This window comes from Callorhinus ursinus, unplaced genomic scaffold (genome assembly GCF_003265705.2).
Source record: "Callorhinus ursinus isolate GAN/ISIS: 27379988/994484 unplaced genomic scaffold, GSC_fseal_2.0 scaffold40, whole genome shotgun sequence".
Taxonomy (NCBI): Eukaryota; Metazoa; Chordata; class Mammalia; order Carnivora; family Otariidae; genus Callorhinus; species Callorhinus ursinus.
The window spans coordinates 13,482,413-13,503,609 of NW_027397102.1; the positions used below are offsets into that span (position 1 = coordinate 13,482,413).

A 21,197-nucleotide genomic window follows, 5' to 3' on the forward strand; every position below is an offset into this window, starting at 1 on the left:
CCTTACAATTCCTATATTCTTTCTAAGAATACACTGGCATAATCTCCCCCCTTATCACCTGTATACATTACATGGAAGCTGGTTAAAATTCAAACTGAACTTCAAAATGGCATTGGTGAAAGCATTTCTGATATATGACTGTTATAGAAACACCTCTGTATAATTGGTGATTCTGATTTAGATGTCAAAGTACTTTGTGTATAGCTATTACTGAGTTATGTGGCAATATGGAATTGATTCAAAACAGGCCCTTTTTCATCCTCTCACAAGGACTTGTGAACAAAGAAAATAGACCTTTAACATTCCCTGTGAAAGTAAAGAGCATAATAAGGAGGTGTTTATACAGGCATGGAGCCACAACAGACTATTTGTTTTCAAGTTATTGTCACTGAGAGAAGGCATCTCTTCTTAACCTAACCAGCTTAGAAAAAACACTGCTCTCTTCCTTCAGGTATAGACTTAAAACACTATGAATACATCCTCTAGGGGTGTGTGTGTGTTTAGTCACAGGTAACTAACACTTTCTTATGTTTCTGAAACTGTTCAGGTTTTTAAGCAAATATTAATGTAAGACCATTCACATTTTTAGATATTTTGTAAAAATAACTAAAACCTGCATGAGAGGACTGATAAGATGCTGTCCCTTAATGAACCCCATGAAAATTTCTATAAGAACCTGAAAAAGATCATTATGAATTTCCTGGTATAAATTATTCTAGGACAAAATGGCACATTCTCAGAGGTGGGCTAATCTGGGAGGGGATGGGGTGAGTAGAGGGAACATAGAAGGAAGTGAGTTTAAATACTGCTTTTTCTCACTTGCCTGGGTTTAAGCTACAGATGCTGTACTTAGGTTAAAGAATAAGCTGGGTTAGATATTTGCAAGTCCAGGTGGGAGGGCTGTGAGCCTGCAAATCTAGCAGTGGCAGTGTGCTGTGGTAGCTGTTTTCCTGTGCTAAGCTGATTTACTTTAAGGTCTGATCTCATCATCCTGTCAGTGTGAGTTCCCACCTACACTGTTAGCTGCAGTTTTCTCAGCTAGAAAACTAGAGTGCACCACAGGCAGTGGGGGAAGGGAGGGAAGCAAGAAAGACTGCTCTCAGCACTTGTGCTTTTGTTAGTTCAGAAGAGGCAGAGAAACAGGAGATAACAAAGGCTCCATTTCCTTTCTGTGAGAGAAGGCTTTTGTCTTTCCTCCTGCAACAATGTCAGTGTCTGGCAAGGAAGAGTTTCATGTGAAACAGATCCTAAGGCTACATTGGAGGTGGTTTAGTCATCCCTCTCAAGGGTCGCCCAACACTGGAAACTGCTTTCAGCAGGAAGGATATGAGCATAGAGGGACCCCGGTTCAGGGCAGGTTGAACAACCATGCTCAGGACAGAAACAGACTGAAAAAAAGGAACAATCCTTTCCACCCCAACATACTAACACCAGTGCCAGGACTGGCCCCTGACCATCAAAGAGCCTTTCAGAATTGGCACTCACAAAACTCGATAGAACATCTTCGAGCAAATGAAGATACTCCTAAAGCAGTTTCAGAAGAGAGTTTGTTTAAAGAAGCCTGTGAGAAACACTTACAAGATTTGGAGATGATTGCTGATGATAACACAGAAGATTCTACAGTGAGGTAGGAGTTTTCAGTCGCATAACTGAAAACCATAGATTAGGTTAACTTATTCTCTACAACTCTCATTTACTGTTTAAATAAAAGTGTTATAATTATCTCAATTTGTATGCAGCCAATCAGGGTTTATAAGAAACCACCTCCTCTAAGTCTATAAAGAAAAACAGTAATTTTACATATGTTTTGATAATTAATGGGAAATATGTTTTAGGGTTTTGAGTTTACTTTTCTGATTCCATTCCAATTTTGTTAAGATTTCTGTTTTAGTCATAAGAGATGTTTATTATAATTACTAACTTTTTGTAAATATCCTCTGTGGCTTGGATGTTCATATACTTGTAATTCTCTGTGCCAGTGTAATAAATCACATAAATAGAAACTCTGACTTTTGTTGAGTTAGGCCAATTCTGACAAAATAAAAGCTTTAACTACTCAGCACATTCTTATCTGTTCCTTAATACATAGTTACTGTATTTACACTCGATAAATACATTATCTTTATGTGAGAGTACAGAACAGCTTCCTTTCACATTTGAGATTTGTTTCAAAGTTTACAATCATGAAAATATTTTGCATAAAGCAAGTAATGAAATGCCCTTATAGCAGCAATGTCTGAACGTAGGAAATGGAACATGTTAGCTATTCAGGACATTAAAACAAAATAAGAAGTGATAGTAAAGTATAGCTTTAGTATAGCTCATAAAATATTTGACTTAGTCTTATTTTTGTGTCCACTAGTACTGTTTGAGTGAAAGAAAATTATGTTCTGTACTCTAATCTTGTCCAATATAACAACCTAGTAGAGTTTTACTTTTTTTTTCCTTTTTCATTATCAGATTTTATTTCCCCCATATATGTAGACACAACTGATGATCTTGGTAATGTAATTAAGGTGTAAAAAAGCCATAAGAAAACAAGGATTTTTGATATATTTTAAATTATATAACAGTTCAACATGAAGCTATGCTTATTTATTTGGAAATAATCTTTAACTTATTTGGTGTACTGTGTCTCTACAAAAGTACAGAGGAGAAGGACTGGTAAATTTGTTTCTAGATATAAGGTTTCTTTATTTTCCCAATGTATCTGCCTGACACTTCCTTGCCTCCATAAATTCAAAACAAAATATCAGTAGTAAAAGCAACATAACATTATGACAAATGGCTATCAACTGTGCAAAATGATGCCTTTGTAGGAACTGTTTTTCTGTTGCTATGTAAACATGCAAAAGACTTTGTGAAAAGACTTTACGTATAATATTGGATTGTACATGATACAGATATTTTAAGAAATAGTGTATATATTAATTTTCCTAAATATTTTGTGATTACCCAAGAATATGCTATATAACTGCTGGGATAGCAGGTTGTATTTAATAGAATTAATTTTACTTTCAAAATGATATATAATCCATGCTTTTAGATTCAGCACATTTTCAAATGAACTCTCTTCACCGTGAATCACAATTTCAAAAACTGCTGAATTTAGAGATTAATATTAATGCATTTGATTCCATTGTAGAGAAGTTTAAACGATCCATTGTGACCTCCTGATAAAATTTTTTGAAGATTCCTGAATTTATTTGCCAGCATGAGAATATATTCACAATAAATTAGTTGCTAAAAAATGTTGGATAAAATGTCAAATATAAAGTGTCACCAAGTAATATTTTAAAAATATATATATTTCTCTTTTTATTCCTGATAGTTTTCATGTTTTAAAGAAATGTTCTGTTAAATATTCTATGGTTACAGTAGAAAGTTAATATTTTCTTAAAATAAATAGAGTTAGTAGATTTATAGGTGTGCCAAGATATTTTAAGCAAAAGAGAAGTTGTAAATTAATTAAAATATGATGGTTTATTAATCTATCATTAGCCATTCTGGATTATGTCTTGATTAAGAAGAGTTTGAGAGGGAACTTTCTGTGTCTTGCTTCTCTAATGCCTCTCTTCAACAAGATTGGGGAGCAAGGGGAAAGAATCCTGAGAAGTTGACAACAACCTGGCATTCCCTCTTGTGGTAAATGAACAAACTAAGTAACAAGGCAGTCAGTGTAGAGAATGATCACACTACTACAAGATGGACTCTGACATTCTTGGCAAAGTAAGGGTATCTAAGTCATCCTGCTTTCTACAAATAGTGCAAAAAATTAATAGAGAATGGACTAAATTGTTAGCATGCAACATAACTGAATAACCTACAATTATTCTTAACACAAATAATAAATCCAAAGTATTAAAGTTGTACATAAGTGATGAATCACTAAATTCTACACTTGAAACTAATATTACATTGTATGTTAACTAACTGGAATTTAAATAAAAATTTGGAGAGAGAAATAAATAGTTATATTAATATATTGGTTTGAATATTTAAAAAACCCAAATACATTTCTTTTTTCCCTTTAAATTTTTATTGTTATGTTAATCACCATACATTACATCATTAGTTATTAATGTAGTGTTCCATGATTCATTGTACATAACACCCAGTGCTCCACGCAGAACGTGCCCTCTTTAATACCCATCACCAGGCTAACCCATCCCCCCATCCCCCTCCCCTCTAGAACCCTCAGTTTGTTTTTCAGAGTCCACTCAAATACATTTCTATGTAATTGAATTTTAAGTATGTACTTCATTTAGGAACAGCACCATATCATGATCCCACACTGTAACTATGTGCATACCAGTATGACAGTCATTATCATTTATTGTCTTAGTTATCTACTAACTCTATATCTTTGCTTCATCACAACTACCTTGTTCAGTGTCCTTTCTTTTCTTTATTTCAACCTCAGCATTCCAAAAACTAGAACAAATATTTTAACAGTGTGTTATGATCATGCTTCTCATATGACATATATTGATTTTTGTTTGTTTATTCATTTGTTTTTAGATTCCACTTATGAATGAAATCACATGGTATTTGTCATTCTCAATCTGTTGTCATTCACTTCGCAAAATTTTTTACACTGCATTATTCCATAGATATTATTATTTCAAAGGAAATAAGGAACAAACTAAAATTTGTAGTTTATAGAAAGTTTAAGGTTAAATCCTTCTGCTTATGGTTTAAAATGTACTGTAGAAAATTATAGAAATTGTTTAACTGTTTTACCAAATTTAGAGCATTTTAACAAATAATTTAATATTAATGCCATGATTCCAAGCCATTTTTGAGATAGGACATCTATTGGTTGATTTTAAATCTTTGCTAGTTACAGCCTCATTCCTTATAATAAGTTATCATGGTCCTCATGTTTCATTTCTAATGGTGTAGTATTGCATATATATTTAACTTAAAATTAATTAAAATATGTTTAACATTTGAAAAATTTGGGAATCCTTTCCATCTAGGGATCTAGCAATATGTTAGGCCCATGTTCTTTTAAATATTATGATTAAGCATCTCTATAATTGTTATTTCTTTTTTTACATTAAATTAACCAACATATAATAAAAATTTAAAAGATAAACTATAAACTAAAGTACTAAGTGGCTGATAACAATTGTTATTTCTGATATTTGAAAGGCAACTATTTCCCTTCTGCATTTGGAAATAGAAATAAAAGACAAAATGTGTGGTACTATTTAATATGTGACTTCAAGAACATCATATTAATATCAACTTGTTACACATTGCCTAAATGTTCAGTCACTTAGTACTTTATAGTTCATTTTTAAAATTTGTATGTCTTCTTTCTGACTTTTGTAAGACATCTTCTTAATAGTAATCTCATTGATGTCTTTCCTATGACTTTGTAAGTAAAAATTACATGCAGCGTTATAGGAATATCAGTATAAAACTTTTATATTTGAAGATGAAAAACTGAAATCAAGGTGGAGAAGTGAGGAACAGTAGGTCCTTAATTAAAAAGAAAACCTCTGGTAGAAATGTAATATTCTACAAGATGAACCTGGAACATTTTGTTGCCATAAAGTAAGAAAGTCCTCAAAAAATAATGATGGGGGCTATTGTCATGTCAAAGGAAAACAGGAGCCAACTAAAAAAGCTCTCATTGGCCAAAGCCAGAACAATTTTACCAACAAAATAAAATATTGTTTGATTATAAACCAAAGTAAAAAATAATATTCATAATTCCATATTGATAGGAATAAGTGATTGAATAAATAGAGCAAAGACAAATGTATTATGCAAAAAAATTCCATATGATTTATGTACATAATCTGCCCTCAAGGAGGTGGAGGTGACTACTGTTCTTTAAGTGTGGGCTGCACATAAACTTCTTTCTTAAAAGTGATACAATATAGAACTGTTGGTGTTGGGGGGGAGTAAATTTACAGTAGAGAAACCTAACAAATAGTACCTCAGCCAGGTAATTAAGTTTAACATCAGAAGTGCTCAGTCATTTTGATAGTATGTACACTTGGTATGATGTGATGATTCTGGTACTTTAGTTCTGTCCTTTTCTCCCACAAAACCTATAACCTCCCCAGTCTAATAATGAGAAAAACCATCAGACAAATCCAAATAGAAGAACATTTAAAAAGTACCTGGTTTGTAATCTTCAAACTATTAATGTCATAACAAAAGGAAAGTCTGAAGGGCCCCTGGATGGCTCAGTCAATTGAGTGGCCCACTGTTGGTTTTGGCTCAGGTCAGGATCTCAGGGTCCTGGGACCAAGCTTCACATCAGACTCCATGCTCAGCAGGGAGTCTGCTCCAGGATTCTTTCTCTCCCTCTGCCCCTCCTCTCATTTGCTCTCTCTCTGTAAAATAAATAAATGAATCTAAAAAGAAAAAGAAAGTCTGAGAAACTGTCACAAGCAAGAAAATCCTAAGAAGACATGATGATGTGGAGCAGAAAAAAGGCCTTAGGTAAAAACTGAGGAAATCTGAATAAAGAATGGATTTTAGTTAATAATAATGTGACAGTATTGGTTAGTTAATTGTAACAAATATCTCATACTAATATAAGATATTAATAATAATGGAAACTGGGTGTGGGGTTTATGGAGACTTTCTATACAATTATTAGATTATCACAATTTTTCTGTAAAAAAGCACAATATTTTAGCAAGTGCTATCATAGTATGTAGATTCCATGAATCAATAGTAGAAGACCACCCAGTTTTAAAAACTTGTTGTTATTTGTTTTCTTTAGTTTTGTTCTTTGGCAACTGATTAAAAGAATATTAAATCAAAAGCAGGGAGCTGTTACCTCCTCCATGCAAAATCCTATACGTTGGCCACAAGATAATATCCTAAAGGCAATCCTTTAAAGTTATGAGAATATCTGAAAGCTATATGCCATTTCTAGTCCTATCTTGATGATATGGATTGTGGTTATCATTTGGTGTAGATCAATCTTTAATGACATAGAAACTAATAAGGTCATATTTGGGTATAATAATAAGTTAATAGAAATCATTTTTTATTTAATCATTGAGTACACCATGGATACTAACAAAGTGGTATATATTTACTAGTGCTTCAAATGAAACATAACCTTTTTTCCCCCATTTCTTTACATTAGTGTCTATGTCTTATCTCTTAGGAAGAAAACAACATCACATACAAAAACAAACTTCTTTCCCTCCATTCTAAAATGGAAAATATAGCAATTGAGAATATTCTTTTTTATTTTAATTTTTATTTTTTAAGTAGGCTCCATGCCCAGCATGGAGCCCAATGTTGAGCTTGAACTCGTGACCCTGAGATCAAGACCTGAGCCAAGAGCAAGTGTCAGATGTCCAACTGACTGAGGCACCCAGGCACCCCAGGCATTGTGTATATTCTGTTCATGGTGATTCTGTTCCATTCATATTTTAATTTTACTTAAGAGAATGGAAAATGTGTTGCCCTGGTGGTCAGGAAATAAGATTTTTGTAAATATGCTTAAAAAGAACTATCTAAGACAAGGTAACTAAAAGTGAGAAAAATGTAATCAGGTAGTTTTCAGTTAATTTATATCTTAGGATGAAATATATTACTGAAATTTAAAACAAAAAGCATTACATAAGTTTTTACTCTGAAACACAGTAAAATAACACAGTATTTACCAAATCAATATATAGATACAATATTTGCATATTGCTAGACTTTGCAGTGGAAAAGAGCAATACCAGTGATCATGTTCTTTAAAACTATCAGAAATGGGGGAGATAGGGGAAGATGGCAGAGTAGGAGGACCCTACATTTATCTTGTCCCATGTATACAATTAGATAACACTCACATCAGTGTTAATAACCCAGAAAAAGACACAAAGATGGGCAGGATGAACTCCACAAACAAAGGTAGTGAAGAGGTCACATCAAAGAAAGTAGGAATGGTGGAGATGTGATTTGAGACCTAAATGGACTGTGGCCCTCTGTGGACAGGAAGGAGCCAGGAGTATGATGAAGAGCAAGAAACATGATCATACCAGAGACACAGCACAAGGAAGACAAACCCCCATAATATCTGGCTTTGAAAGTGAGAGGGTCTGAATTTCATGAGTTCTTACAAGCAGTGGGACTTAAAGCCTGGAATTCTAAAAACCAGTGAGCGTGGCTCTGGGAGAGCTCTGAGAACTTAGGAAGCTGAGTCCCTGCCCATAAAGAGGCAGCATGCCAAATAGCCTGAACAGATATAGCATAGATATAGCATAGAACCAGCAGTTAGATAAGTGCCTGGGGAGAGTGATTTACTCATTACAGAACATTTCCAAGAGAGATAAGGATGTCAGGGAGACTCCTTCAGGAACAAAGTAGCTTGCAGGGACCAATTCCACCCCCCATCCTTCAGGGTAAACAACCCCCTCCAGGAATGAGCACTGTGCCCAAATTCACTACCTAACATGCTTACACCAAGCCCTGATGCCCCCCCCACCCTTCAGCTGATCCACCCTTTGCAGTCACCCTTGCTTCAGTCACAAGACCATGGGTCCCCTCCCCCCCAGAAGATCAGTACAGACCTTGCTAGCACCCTCTCTTGACAAATACCTTTTGTGGGGTTTCAGTCCTGATGGCTACAGTGGCCCAGCAATGGTTGTGACAGCAGCAGTGGACACTACAGAAGACTGAGATGCACCTTGAAAAAATGTGTGCCCCAACCACACATGCTGTGCAGATTCACTTAGGTCAACCCATCTTGGAAGTGGGGGTTCCAGGTTTCATTTAGCAAGCAGACTAGCCTATACACTGTTAAAATGTACCCCACACCTACTAGGGACCAAGCACTGCCTACAACAGGTGAAGGGTTACTGCAGACAACCACACTGAAGTGAAAAACAACCAGAACACAAACGAGCACACACAATACACACAGGAATTACTCCCCGAAGTGCCAGGTCCTAGGGAATAGAGGACACTGCACTGCAGGGGGCAAAAACACTTCTTCTTCAAAAGACCATAACCTTCAAGACCAGGACACATAGCTGGCATTTCCTACTACACAGAAACAGACACAGAGAGTTAGAGAAAATGAGGAGACAGAGAAATATTCCACAAATGAAATAATAGGACAAATCTTTCACAAATGAAATGAGGACAAAGAGACCTAAGCCAAATAGGTATAAGTAATAAGCTTGATAGAAAATTTAAAGCAATGATAATAAAGATACTCACTAGACTTGAGAAAAGAGTAGAGGACATCAGCAAGACCCTTAACAACAACAACAAAAAAACACAAACGAATCAGAGATAAAGAACACAATAAAATAAATTTATTTATTTTTTAATTATGTCATGTTAATCACAATACATTACATCATTAGTTTTTGATGTAGTGTTCCATGATTCATTGTTTGCGTATAACACCCAGTGCTCCATCCAGTATATGCTCTCTTTAATACCCATCACCAGGTTAACACATCCCCGCACCCCCTCCCATCTAGAACCCTCAGTTTGTTTCCCAGAGTCCATAGTCTCTCATGGTTCGTCTCCCCCTCCAATTTCCACCTCTTCATTTTTCTCTTCCTGCTATCTTCTTCTTCTTTTTTTTTAACATATAATGTATTATTTATTTCAGAGGTACAAGTCCGTGATTCAACAGACTTATACAATTCACAGCACTCACCATAGCACATACCCTCCCCAATGTCTATCACCCAACCATCCCATCCCTCCAAAACCCCACCACTCCAGCACCCTCAGTTTGTTTCCTGATTAAGAATTCCTCATGTCAGTGGGGTCATATGATACATGTCTTTCTCTGTTTGACTTATTTCACTCACCATAATACACTCCAGTTCCATCCATGTCAGTGCAAATTGCAAGATTTCATTCCATTAATGGCTGCATAATATTCCATTGTGTGTGTGTGTGTGTGTGTGTGTGTGTGTGTGTGTGTGTGTATCACATCTTTATCCATTTATCTGTCAGTGGACATCTTGGCTCTTTCCATCGTTTGACTGTTGTGGACATTGCTGCTATAAACATTGGGGTGCACGTATCCTTCAGATCCCTACATTTCTATCGTTGTGGTAATACCCGGTAGTGCAATTGCTGGGTCATAGAGCAGCTCTATTTTCAACTTTTTGAGGAACCTCCATACTATTTTCCAGTGTGGCTGCACCAGCTTGCATTCCGACCAAAAATGTAGGAAGGTTCCCCTTTCTCCGCATCCCTGCCAACATCTATCATTTCCTGACATGTTAATTTTAGCCATTCTGACTGGTGTGAGGTGGTATCTCATTGAGGTTTTGATTTAGATTTCCCTGATGCCGAGTGATGTTGAGCACTTTTTCATGTGTCTGTCGGCTGTTTGGATGTCTTCTTTGGAAAAAATGTCTGTTCATGTCTTCTGCCCATTTCTTGATTGGATCATTTGTTCTCTGGGTGTTGAGTTTGATAAGTTCTTTATAGATTTTGGATACTAGCCCTTTATCTGATATATCATTTGCAAATATCTTCTCCCATTCTGTCGGTTGTCTTTTGGTTTTGTTGACTGTTTCTTTTGCTGTGCAAAAGCTTTTTATCTTGATGAAATCCCCATAGTTCATTTTGCCCTTGCTTCCCTTGCCTTTGGTGACGTTTCTAGGAAGAGTTGCTGTGGCTGGGGTCGAAGAAGTTGCTGCCTCTGTTCTCCTTTAGGATTTTGATGGACTCCTGTCTCACATGTAGGTCTTTCAGCCATTTTGAGTCAATTATTGTGGGTGGTGTAAGGAAATGGTCCAGTTTCATTCTTCTGCATGTGGCTGTCCAATTTTCCCAGCCTCATTTGTTGAAGAGACTGTCTTTTTTCCATTGGACATTCTTTCCTGCTTTGGCGAAGATTAGTTGACCATAGAGTCGAGGGTCCATTTCTGGGCTCTCTATTCTGTTCCATTGTTCTATGTGTCTGTTTTTGTGCCAGTACCATACTGTCTTGATGATGACAGCTTTGTAATAGAGCTTGAAGTCTGGAATTGTGATGCTGCCAGCTTTGCTTTTCTTTTTCAACATTCCTCTGGCAATTTGGGGTCTTTTCTGGTTCCATAGAAATTTTAGGATTATTTGTTCCATTTCTTTGAGAAAAGGTGGATGGTATTTTGATAGGGATTGCATTAAATGTGTAGATTGCTCTAGTAACATTGACATCTTCATAATATTCGTTCTTCCAATCCATGAGAATGGAATATTTTTCCATTTCTTTGTGTCTTCCTCAATTTCTTTCATAAGTATTTTATAGTTTTCTGAGGACAGATACTTTGCCTCTTTCGTTAGATTTATCCCTAGGTATCTTATGGTTTTGGGTGCAATTGTAAGTGGGATTGACTCCTTAATTTCTCTTTCTTCTGTCTTGTTTTTGGTGTATAAGAATGCCACTGATTTCCGTGCATTGATTTTATATCCTGCCACATTACTGAATTCCTGTATGAGTTCTAGCAGTTTTGGGGTGGAGTCTTTTGGGTTTTCCACATAAAGTATCATATCCTCTGCAAAGAGTAAGTGTTTGACTTCTTCTTTGCCAATTTGGATTCTTTTATTTCTTTTTGTTGTCTGATTGCTGTGGCTAGGACTTCTAATAATATGTTGAATAGCAGTGCTGATAGTGGACATCCCTGCTGCATTCTTGACCTTAGGGGGAAAGCTCTCAGTTTTTCCCCATTGAGAATGATATTCGCTGTGGGTTTTTCATAGATGGCTTTTATGATATTGAGGTATGTACACTCTATCCCTATACTCTGAAGAGTTTTGATCAAGAAAGGATACTGTACTTTGTCAAATGCTTTTTCTGCATCTATTGAGGGGATCATATGGTTCTTATTCTTCATTTATTAATATATTGCATCACATTGATTGATTTGTGGATGTTGAACCAACCTTGCAGCCCAGGGATAAATCCCACCTGGTCGTGGTGAATAATCCTTTTAATGTACTGTTGGATCCTATTGGCTAGTATTTTGGTGAGAATTTTTGCATCCATGTTCATCAGGGATATTGGTTTATAATTCTTTTTGATGGGATATTTGTCTGGCTTGGGGATCAAGGAAATGGTGGCCTCATAAAACGAGTTTGGAAGTCTTCCTTCCATTCCTATTTTTTGGAACAGTTTCAGAAGAATAGGTATTAATTCTTCTTTAAATGTTTGGTAGAATTCCCCTGGGAAGCCGTCTGGACCTGGGCTTTTGTTTCTTGGGAGATTTTTGATTCCTGCTTCAATTTCTTTAGTGGTTATAGATCTGTTCAGGTTTTCTATTTCTTCCTGGTTCACTTTTTGTAGTTTATACATCTCTAGGAATGCATCCATTTCTTCCAGATTATCTAATTTGCTGACATATAGTTGCTCATAATATATTCTTATAATTGTTTGTATTTCTTTGGGGTTGGTTGTAATCTCTCCTCTTTCATTCATGATTTTATTTATTGGGGTCCTTTCTCTTTTCTTTTTGGTATGTCTGGCCAGGGGTTTATCAATCTTACTAATTCTTTCAAAGAACCAGGGCCTAGTGTCTTTGATCTGTTCTTTTGGTTTCTATTTCATTGATTTCTGCTCCAATCTTTATTATTTCTCTTTTCCTCCTGGGTCTAGGCTTTGCTTTTCTTTCTCCAGCTCCTTTAGGTGTAGGGTTAGGTTGTGTATTTGAGACTTTCTTGTTTCTTGAGAAGGGCTTGTATTGCTATATACTTTCCTCTTAGGACTGCCTTTGCTGCATCCCAAAGCTTTTGAACAGTTGTGTTTTCATTTTCATTTGTTGCCATGGATATTTTAATTCTTCTTTAATTTCCTGATTGACCCATTCATTCTTTAGTAGGATGGTCTTTAGCCTCCATGTATTTGAGTTCTTTCTGACTTTCCCCTTGTGATTGAGTTCTAGTTTCAAAGCACTGTGGTCTGAAAATATGCAGGGAATGATCCCAATCTTTTGGTACCGGTTGAGACCTGATTTGTGGCCTAGGATGAGATCTATTCTGGAGTATGTTCCATGGGCACTAGCGAAAAATATGTATTCTGTTGCTTTGGGATGGAAAGTTCTGAATATATCTTTGAAGTCCATTTATTCCAATGTGTCATTTAAGTCTTTATTTCCTTGTTGATCTTTTGCTTAGATGACCTGTCCATTTCATTAAGGGGGTGTTAAAGTCCCCCACTATTATTGTATTGTTTTTGACATGTTTCTTTGCTTTTGTTATTAATTGGCTTATATAATTGGCTGCTCCCATGTTAGGGGCATAGATATTTACAATTGTTATGTCTTCTTGTTGGATAGACCCTTTAAGTAGGACATAGGACATAGTGTCCTTCCTCATCTCTTATTATAGAGTTGCTGCTGTCTCTAAAATCTAATCTGTCTGATATAAGGATTGCCACCCCAGCTTCCTTTTGGTGTCCATTAGCGTGGTAAATGGTTTTCCACCCCTCACTTTCAATCTGGGGGTGTCTTTGGGTCTAAAAGAGTCTCTTGCAGACAGCATATTGATGGGTCTTGTTTTTTCATCCAATCTGATACCCTGTGTCTTTTGATTAGAGCATTTAGCCCATTTATATTCAGGGTAACTATTGAAAGATATGAATTTAGTGCCATTGTACTGCCTGTAAGGTGACTGCAACTGTATATTGTCTGTGTTCCCTTCTGGTCTATGTTACTTTTAGGCTCTCTCTTTGCTTAGAGGACCCCTTTCAATATTTCTTGTAGGGCTGGCTTCATGTTTGCAAATTCCTTCAGGTTTTGTTTGGCCTGGAAACTTTTTCTTTCTCCTTCTATTTTCAATGACAGTCTAGCTGGATATAGTATTCTTGGCTGCATAATTTCTCATTTAGTGCTCTGAAGATATCATGCCAGTCCGTTCTGTCCTGCCAGGTCTCTGTGGATAAGTCTGTTGCCAGTCTAATGTTTTTAACATTGTAGGTTACAGATCTCTTCTCCCGAGGTGCTTTCAGAATTTTCTCTCTGTCTCTGAGACTCGTAAATTTTACTATTAGGTGTTGGGGTGTTGACTTATTTTTATTGATTTTGAGGGGGATTCTCTGTGCCTCCTGGATTTTGATGACTGTTTCCTTCCCCAAATTACGGACGTTCTCTGCTATAATTTGCTCCAATGTACCTTCTGCCCCTCTTTCTTTCTTCTTCTTCTGGCTTTCCAATTTTTCTAATATGGTTTTGTCTTATGGTATCACTTATCTCTCGAATTCTGCCCTCGTGATCCAGTAGTTGTTTCTCTTTCTTTTTCTCAGCTCTTTTATTTTCCATCATTTGGTCTTCTATATCATTAGTTTTCTCATCTGCCTCATTTATCCTAGGTGTTAGAGCCTCCATTTTTTATTGCAGCTCATTAATAGACTTTTTGGTTTCACCTTGGTTAGATTTTAGTTATTTTATTTCTCCAGAAAGCGTTTCTGTAATATCTCCATGCTTTTTTCAAGCCCAGCTAATATCTTTAAAATCATCATTCTGAACTCTTGTTCTGACATCTTACTAATGCCCATATTGATTAGGTCCCTGGCAGTCAGTACTGCTTCTTGTTCTTTTTTTTTTTTTGAGATGAATTTTTCTGTCTTTTCATTTTGTCCAGAGGAGAATAGATGAATAAGAGAACAAAAAAGGCTAACAATGGCCCTAGAAAAGTATACACTAAACCAATCAGAAGAGGCCTGGGGCACCTGGGTGGCTCAGTCATTAAGTGTTTGCCTTCGGCTCAGGTCATGATCTCAGGGTCCTGGGATTGGGCCCTGCATCAGACTCCCTGCTTGGCAGGAAGCCTGCTTCTCCCTCTCCCACTCCCCCTGCTTGTGTTTCCGCTCTTGCTGTGTCTCTCTCTGTCAAATAAATAAATAAAATCTTTAAAAAAAAATCAGAAGAGGCCTGAAACTGTGGGAAAAGAAAGAGAAAGAAAGAAAAAAGGAAAAAAAAAGGAAAGAAAGATTAAAAAAAATATTATCAAATGTGATCAGGCTGGTGAATAGATCAGTGCCACACACTAGATTTTAGACGTATTTTGGTCTGTTAGAAGAAACTGCTTCCCAAAATTTTATAGAAAAAAAAAGCTTATATATGTACAAAAATAAGGGTAAATACAATGAAGGGATGGCATATGCCTATAAAGATGAAAATTATAAACGATTTTATAAAATGAACTAAGATAAGAAGTTGGTTGAAAAAGAAAGAAGAGAAATTAAAGAAAAATGGTGGGGGGAGAATGTGATCAGGCAGGAGGCTAGAACAAAGTCATACACTAGAGATTTAGGGTATCTTTTGGTCTGTTAGAAGAAACTGTATCTGAAAATTTTAAAGAGAGAACAACTTATATATATACCAAAAAAAAGGTTAACTACTATGAAGGGATAGAATATGACTCTAAAAATGAAAAGTAAAAAAGGATTTTAAAAATGGAATTGATAAGGTATTGGTTGAAAAAGGGAAAAAGAAAAATTCAAAATAAAAAGTAAAAGAAAAAAAGTAAAATTAAAAAAAATTAAGTTTGAAAGACTAAAGAATAAGGGGGGAAAAAGCCATGAATTCTATGTGCTGTATTCCCCTAGCGCTGGCGTTCTGCCATTCTCATTGATTGGTAAACTCAGTCTTGGCTGGCTGTTCTTGCTGATCTTCTGGGGGCGGGGCCTGTTGCAGTGGTTCCCCAATGTCTTTGCCCAAGGTGGAATTGCCCTGCCCTTGCCAGAGGCCAGACTAAATAATCTGCCTGGATTTGCTCTCTGGCGCTATTGTTTCCTGCAAGGTTTCGGTACAATTTTGGAGGATGAGAGTGAAAATGGTGGCTTCCCAAACTCTGCCCCAGAGGAGCTAAGAACTCGGGGCCCCACTCCTCAGTGAGCCCCCAGAGAAAAGCAGTCAATCACTCCCGTCTCCCTGGTCTCTGGCCACACTCCGTGCTCACCAGGCCTGTGACTGTTTCTGTCTCTGGCTCATGACCCCGTGTGGAGTCTCCAAACCCAGCAGATTCCTGTGGTGCACTCTGGCATCGCTCCTCCCAGGGGAGGAAGGGGAGTCTCCCTGGATCTGCCGCTTATTGGGTCCCTGCCGGCAGAGCAGTGGCCTGAGTGTGCTGCAGATCATGGCTTATGGCAACCCCAAGCTGAGAGCCCACTCCTCGGCTCCATCTCTGCAGCCGGCTTCCCTGCTCCGATACCTGGGAGCTCTGCTACACTCAGGCACACCCGGTATTTCTGTGACCCTGAGGGCCCTGAGACCACACAGTCCCAGTGAGTGTTCCACCCCCTGCTTAGCCAGTGGAGTGACATCACTCAGCAGAGCCAACTTCTAAAATTCTAATTTTGTGCTCCACTGCTCTACCACTTGCCAATAGTGGCTGACAGAGGCTCCCTCCCTCTCCATCTGTCTTCCCGAATATCACTTCAGATTCACTTTTCCGCATGTCCTACCTTCCAGAAAGTTGTCGCTTTTCTGTTCAGAGAGTTGCTGCTATTCTTTTCTTTGATCTCCTTTTGAGTTCGTAGGAGTTCAGAATGGTTTGGTCCCTATCTAGCTGAATTCCTGGGACCAGACAAAATTTAGGTCTCCTACCCCTCCGCCATCTTGCTCCTCCCCTTTTGCCCTTCTCTTTTTATTTTTTAAAGTTTTATTTATTTATTTATTTATTTATTTATTTATTTATTTGAGAGGGAGAGTATGAGCTGGGGAAGTGGCAGAGGGAGAGAGAATCTGAAGTAGACTTCACACTGAATGTGCAGCCTGATGTGGGGCTTGATCCTACAACCATGAGACCATCATCTGAATTGAAACTAAGAGTCAGATGGCAACCAACTGAGGCACCCTGGTGCCCCTCTCTTTTTTAAATTATAAGAATTTATGCAAGAAATCTTGAAAAGAATGGAGACAAAACTCACAAATCCCAAAGCTACACCTAAACTTGTATTTGAATTTTCTCTTACTGGATACTATTGCCAAAATCTTTGCTTTTCTCAGATTTCATTAAAGGGTATAAACCCTTTAAATACTAAAGCAAAACAAACCACAGAAAATTTTTCATTTTATTTTTATATTTTGTGAATAATTAGGGCTAAAATATGCATTAAAGTTTTACAACAGAAGTACTGCACAGTAGATAAAAGAACTTGCACCTTAATGAGATTAGCAAACTTAAAAGGAACCTAGAATACAGATTATATTCTGCATATATAGTATAAACTGTATATAATTTTTATGCATATTAATGTATACTATAATTATATATATATATACACATATATATTCTTAGTGATGTTAAAACCTTGAGTCATTTTTAGTTTAGACTGTTTTCATGCTGGTTTCTCTGGAATCTTCTACTTCTGAGGCCTTCTCATCATTATCCAGTATCTGCTGAATTTAATAGAGGGTAGTGAGAAAGACTAAAACTATTTTTTTCTCAATTCAAATTTTTGTCATCATTTTTCTTTAAATAAAATGTTTGTTCTGATTTTTTCCCAGAGTCTTCAGTTCCTTTTATGTCTCCTGCATATATGGAAAGTAGCTTGATGTCTTTTGCTAAAACATCATGTTCATATTAATTTATTTATCTTTGTTTTTCTTGATGTATCTGATTGTCATATTCAATGATGGGGGGCTTCAGCACTACCAAATACTTTATTTTTATTATTTTTCATAATTTGACACTTCTCTACAAAAACATCTAAAATAACATCATTAAAAAATATGTTGATTTTTAGATTGATCTGTGACTGAAAAGCAGCAATGGAAATTTGCCAATATTAGTTCTGTGAATCAATGACTATGAATTTTAAGCAGGTATCATGGAAAGGTCAACCCTAAACTTGTACATAACAATACTGTCTTGCTGTTTTTGCCAAATACAAAACCTTTTCTTGTCTTTTGATCCACTTTATGCTGCTGGCTGCAAACAGAGAATAATTGGTAATTGTTATGGGCAGCAAAGTGTGTCTTTGTAATTTAGGGTTTGTTCATCCCAAAAGAATCATTATTTTTGCAGTCTACCTCAGTTTGTATTCAATTTGCTCAAAATATTAGATATGATTTGCTTTATAAAATTAATGGGAATGAAAAAACACACTGATGAAATTGCTAATATATGGAAGAAAAAATTAATTGACATGAACAATAGAATTTATCTTCAAGTCATGTTAACCAACCTAAAATGCCCATTGTTTTCTAGAAAAACAAAAGCTATTTTTGGCCCCACACCCAACCCAAGTAAAGTGTGTTTGTGTCCTGGGACATTTTTCTACCACACCCTACATAAAAAGGCATTACTGGGTATACTCTAGAGTCATAGTATCAGAATTCAAAGACAAGTTCTGCTGCTTATTTGTGTTTATGACCTCAATTGAATTATTTAAACTCTTTGTGTCTCAGTTACTCTCATTTTTAAAATGAGAAAACTATCTGCACCTATTTCATATGGTTGTATAGAAGACAAATTGAAACAATAAATATAAAGTTATTGGAACAGTGCCTCACATGTAAATGTTCAATAAATGTTATCATTATCATTTTACATTTTTGAAAAATTTTCATCATACCTCATTCATCTTAGGCAGACTATTAAGCGTACTATAGTTTCTTATACGTGATAAAAAATAAAAACTGCCTCCTTATTATTTAGCCATTGCTCAATCATTCAGTTACTTATTTTATAATAAGTCATTATTTTACCAATTTCTTCATTTCCTTTCTGATTTGAGGAGATTTCCATGTATCTTCACAATCAAGTCAATTACAAACATCTTTCCCACATTTGCTGAAGTGGATATCTAGTGGTATCCACTGCAGTGGTAAAGTTTAGCAGGTAACATTTTCTAGTAATCTGAACAATGGATGAAATGCGAGAAATTCAATGATTTGTTTTAATGCATCATTGTGCTAATTGGGTTGTGGTAAAATCAAACTAACAAAATATAACATATAAGATAATAAAAACTTTTAAGTCTTTGTTGGATATTCTAGAAGCACGCTGTGAGACATGAATACAATGAATATGTTAGAGTAAGGGTAAATACACTTAATACACTTTTTCTGTAAAGTGACAGTAAATATCTTGAGCTTTGTAGGCCATCCAGTCTCTGTTGCAACTACTCAACTGATCTTAGTGTGAAAACAGCCAGAGGTAACATGTAAATGAATAAGTGTTACAGCATTTCAATAAAACCATATTTATAGACATTGAATTTGGAACTGCACATAATTTTCCTGTGTCCTTTTGCTCTTGTTAATTATTTAAAAAATGTAAAATCCCTTTTTAGCTTACTAACTATACAAAAGAGATGGCTGCTGGATTTGGCCCACAGGCCATATTTTGTTAACACTTGTTCTAGAAGCACTTAGTGAGACACGAAGGGAATGCTTTCTACAAAAACAAAAACAAAAACAAACAGAAAAAACAAACAAACAAAACCTGAAAATGCTTTAATGTTGACCTCAGCTGAGATACTTTGAGCTTGGACCTTCCTGCTCGCTGAGTCTTACTCATTTTCTGGAGTGTTTTATTTTATATTCCTTTTAGATTCAATTTTGTATGTCAAGACGTTCTCCCTACTGTTAAAGAAGCTAAAGTAATTCTGACTGCAAGCTTTTTACACTGATATGAAACAATAAATGAAAGTCAAAAAAGCATATTACTATAAAATCTTTTCATGTCTGGAAAACAAAAATTTCATAAAAGTTAAAATTCCCCTAAAACTACTACATAATTAATACATTCAATAAATATTTATGAACCTAGTATATCTGAAGTACCTTGAAAGAGAGAATGATGTATAAAATAACTGCTTTCCAGTTGCTTACATTATAGCAGAGAGCATAAAATATGTATACCGATAATTATAAAGCAAAATGAAATGTAACAAGTGCTATAATCATATCAAATAAGTCATAGATAATGTTAGTATTTTTAACTAAATTAGAAAAACTTACTTACCAAAACTGTACTTTTAGTAATAAAAATAACTGTACCCTTAGTTCCAGTATGCTAACTACTGATGCAGAGGGTGTGTGTGTGTGTGTGTGTGTGTGTGTGTGTGACATGTTTATTCTTTTGGACAATAATTAGGTGCCTAGTAGTTTCAGAAAAAGGAAGCTGTTTCTCTATACTGGGGAAATGTTTGTGTTAAGGTAAAGTTTGGATACCTAAAAGGACTGTTGCCCACCAACATTTGCTTTTAGAACCCAGTGAAAATAATGCTTCAGTCTTGCCTCTAGACTCCTCCTGGTGACCCCTTATGTAGGCAGTGTAATTTGAGTACTAGAAAAACACTCATAGACCAAATATTCTGCCCTTATTCATCTAACTAATCTCCACATTTATTTTTGGAGATTGCTTCCTCTTTTCCAAGGCAGTCATTGTCCTCTGTTAAGCCATAAATAGCCTTGGTTTCTCCACTGCTGGGTTTAGCTAAGATCATGTTTATTTGCAGGCCTCTGATCCTTTTTTCCACATGTTGTTAGGTTAATTTTTACCATAATCCAAATAAAACAATGTTGTTATCAAAATGGATTTTTGTCTTTATTTTTTATTTGAGTATACCTGACACACATTGCAATATTAATTTTAGCTGTAAAACATAGTGATTGGACAACTGTACACATTATGCTATGCTTACCAGAAGGGTAGCTATCATCACTCACCATACAATGCTATTACAATACCATTGACTATATTCCCTATGCTGTGCCTTTTTTTTTTAAAGATTTTATTTATTTATTTGACAGAGAGAGACACAGTGAGAGAGGGAACACAAGCAGAGGGAGTGTGAGAGGGAGAAGCAGGCTTCCCACGGAGCAGGGAGACCGATGCAGGGCTTGATCCCAGGACCCTGGGATCATGACCTGAGCCGAAGGCAGATGCTTAATGGCTGAGCCACCCAGGCGCCCCTATGCTGTGCCTTTTATTACCATGTCTTAGTTATTCCATAACTGGAAGCCTGAATCTTCTACTCCCCTAAACCCATTTTACTCATCCCCTCACCCACCTTCTTTCCAGCAACCATCAGTTTGTTCTCTATATTTATAGGTCTGATTCTGCTGTTTATTTGTTTTGTAGATTCTACATATGAGTGAAATCATATGATATTTGCCTTTTTCTGAGTTATTTACTTACCATAATACCCTCTAATTCCATCCATGTTGTTGCAAATATCAAGATCTCATCCTATTTTATGGCTGTGTAATATTTCTTTAAATATATATAATATTTTATTACATATATGTAGATATATA

The 21,197-nt window shown here is 36.1% G+C and overlaps 1 protein-coding gene across 3 annotated transcripts in view; it reads left to right on the forward strand.

Moving 5' to 3' along the window:
• The first annotated feature begins 1,082 nt into the window (after positions 1-1,082).
• Positions 1,083-21,197, forward strand: part of KLHL4 (kelch like family member 4) — a 163,707-nt gene continuing 143,592 nt past the window's right edge. For all 3 annotated transcript variants that reach the window (XM_025878094.2, XM_073880944.1, XM_025878161.2), the window contains exon 1: positions 1,083-1,627. In XM_025878094.2, coding sequence (XP_025733879.1) covers positions 1,206-1,627 — 422 coding nt within the window. In that variant the 5' untranslated portion in view covers positions 1,083-1,205. The remainder of the gene's footprint in view (positions 1,628-21,197) is intronic.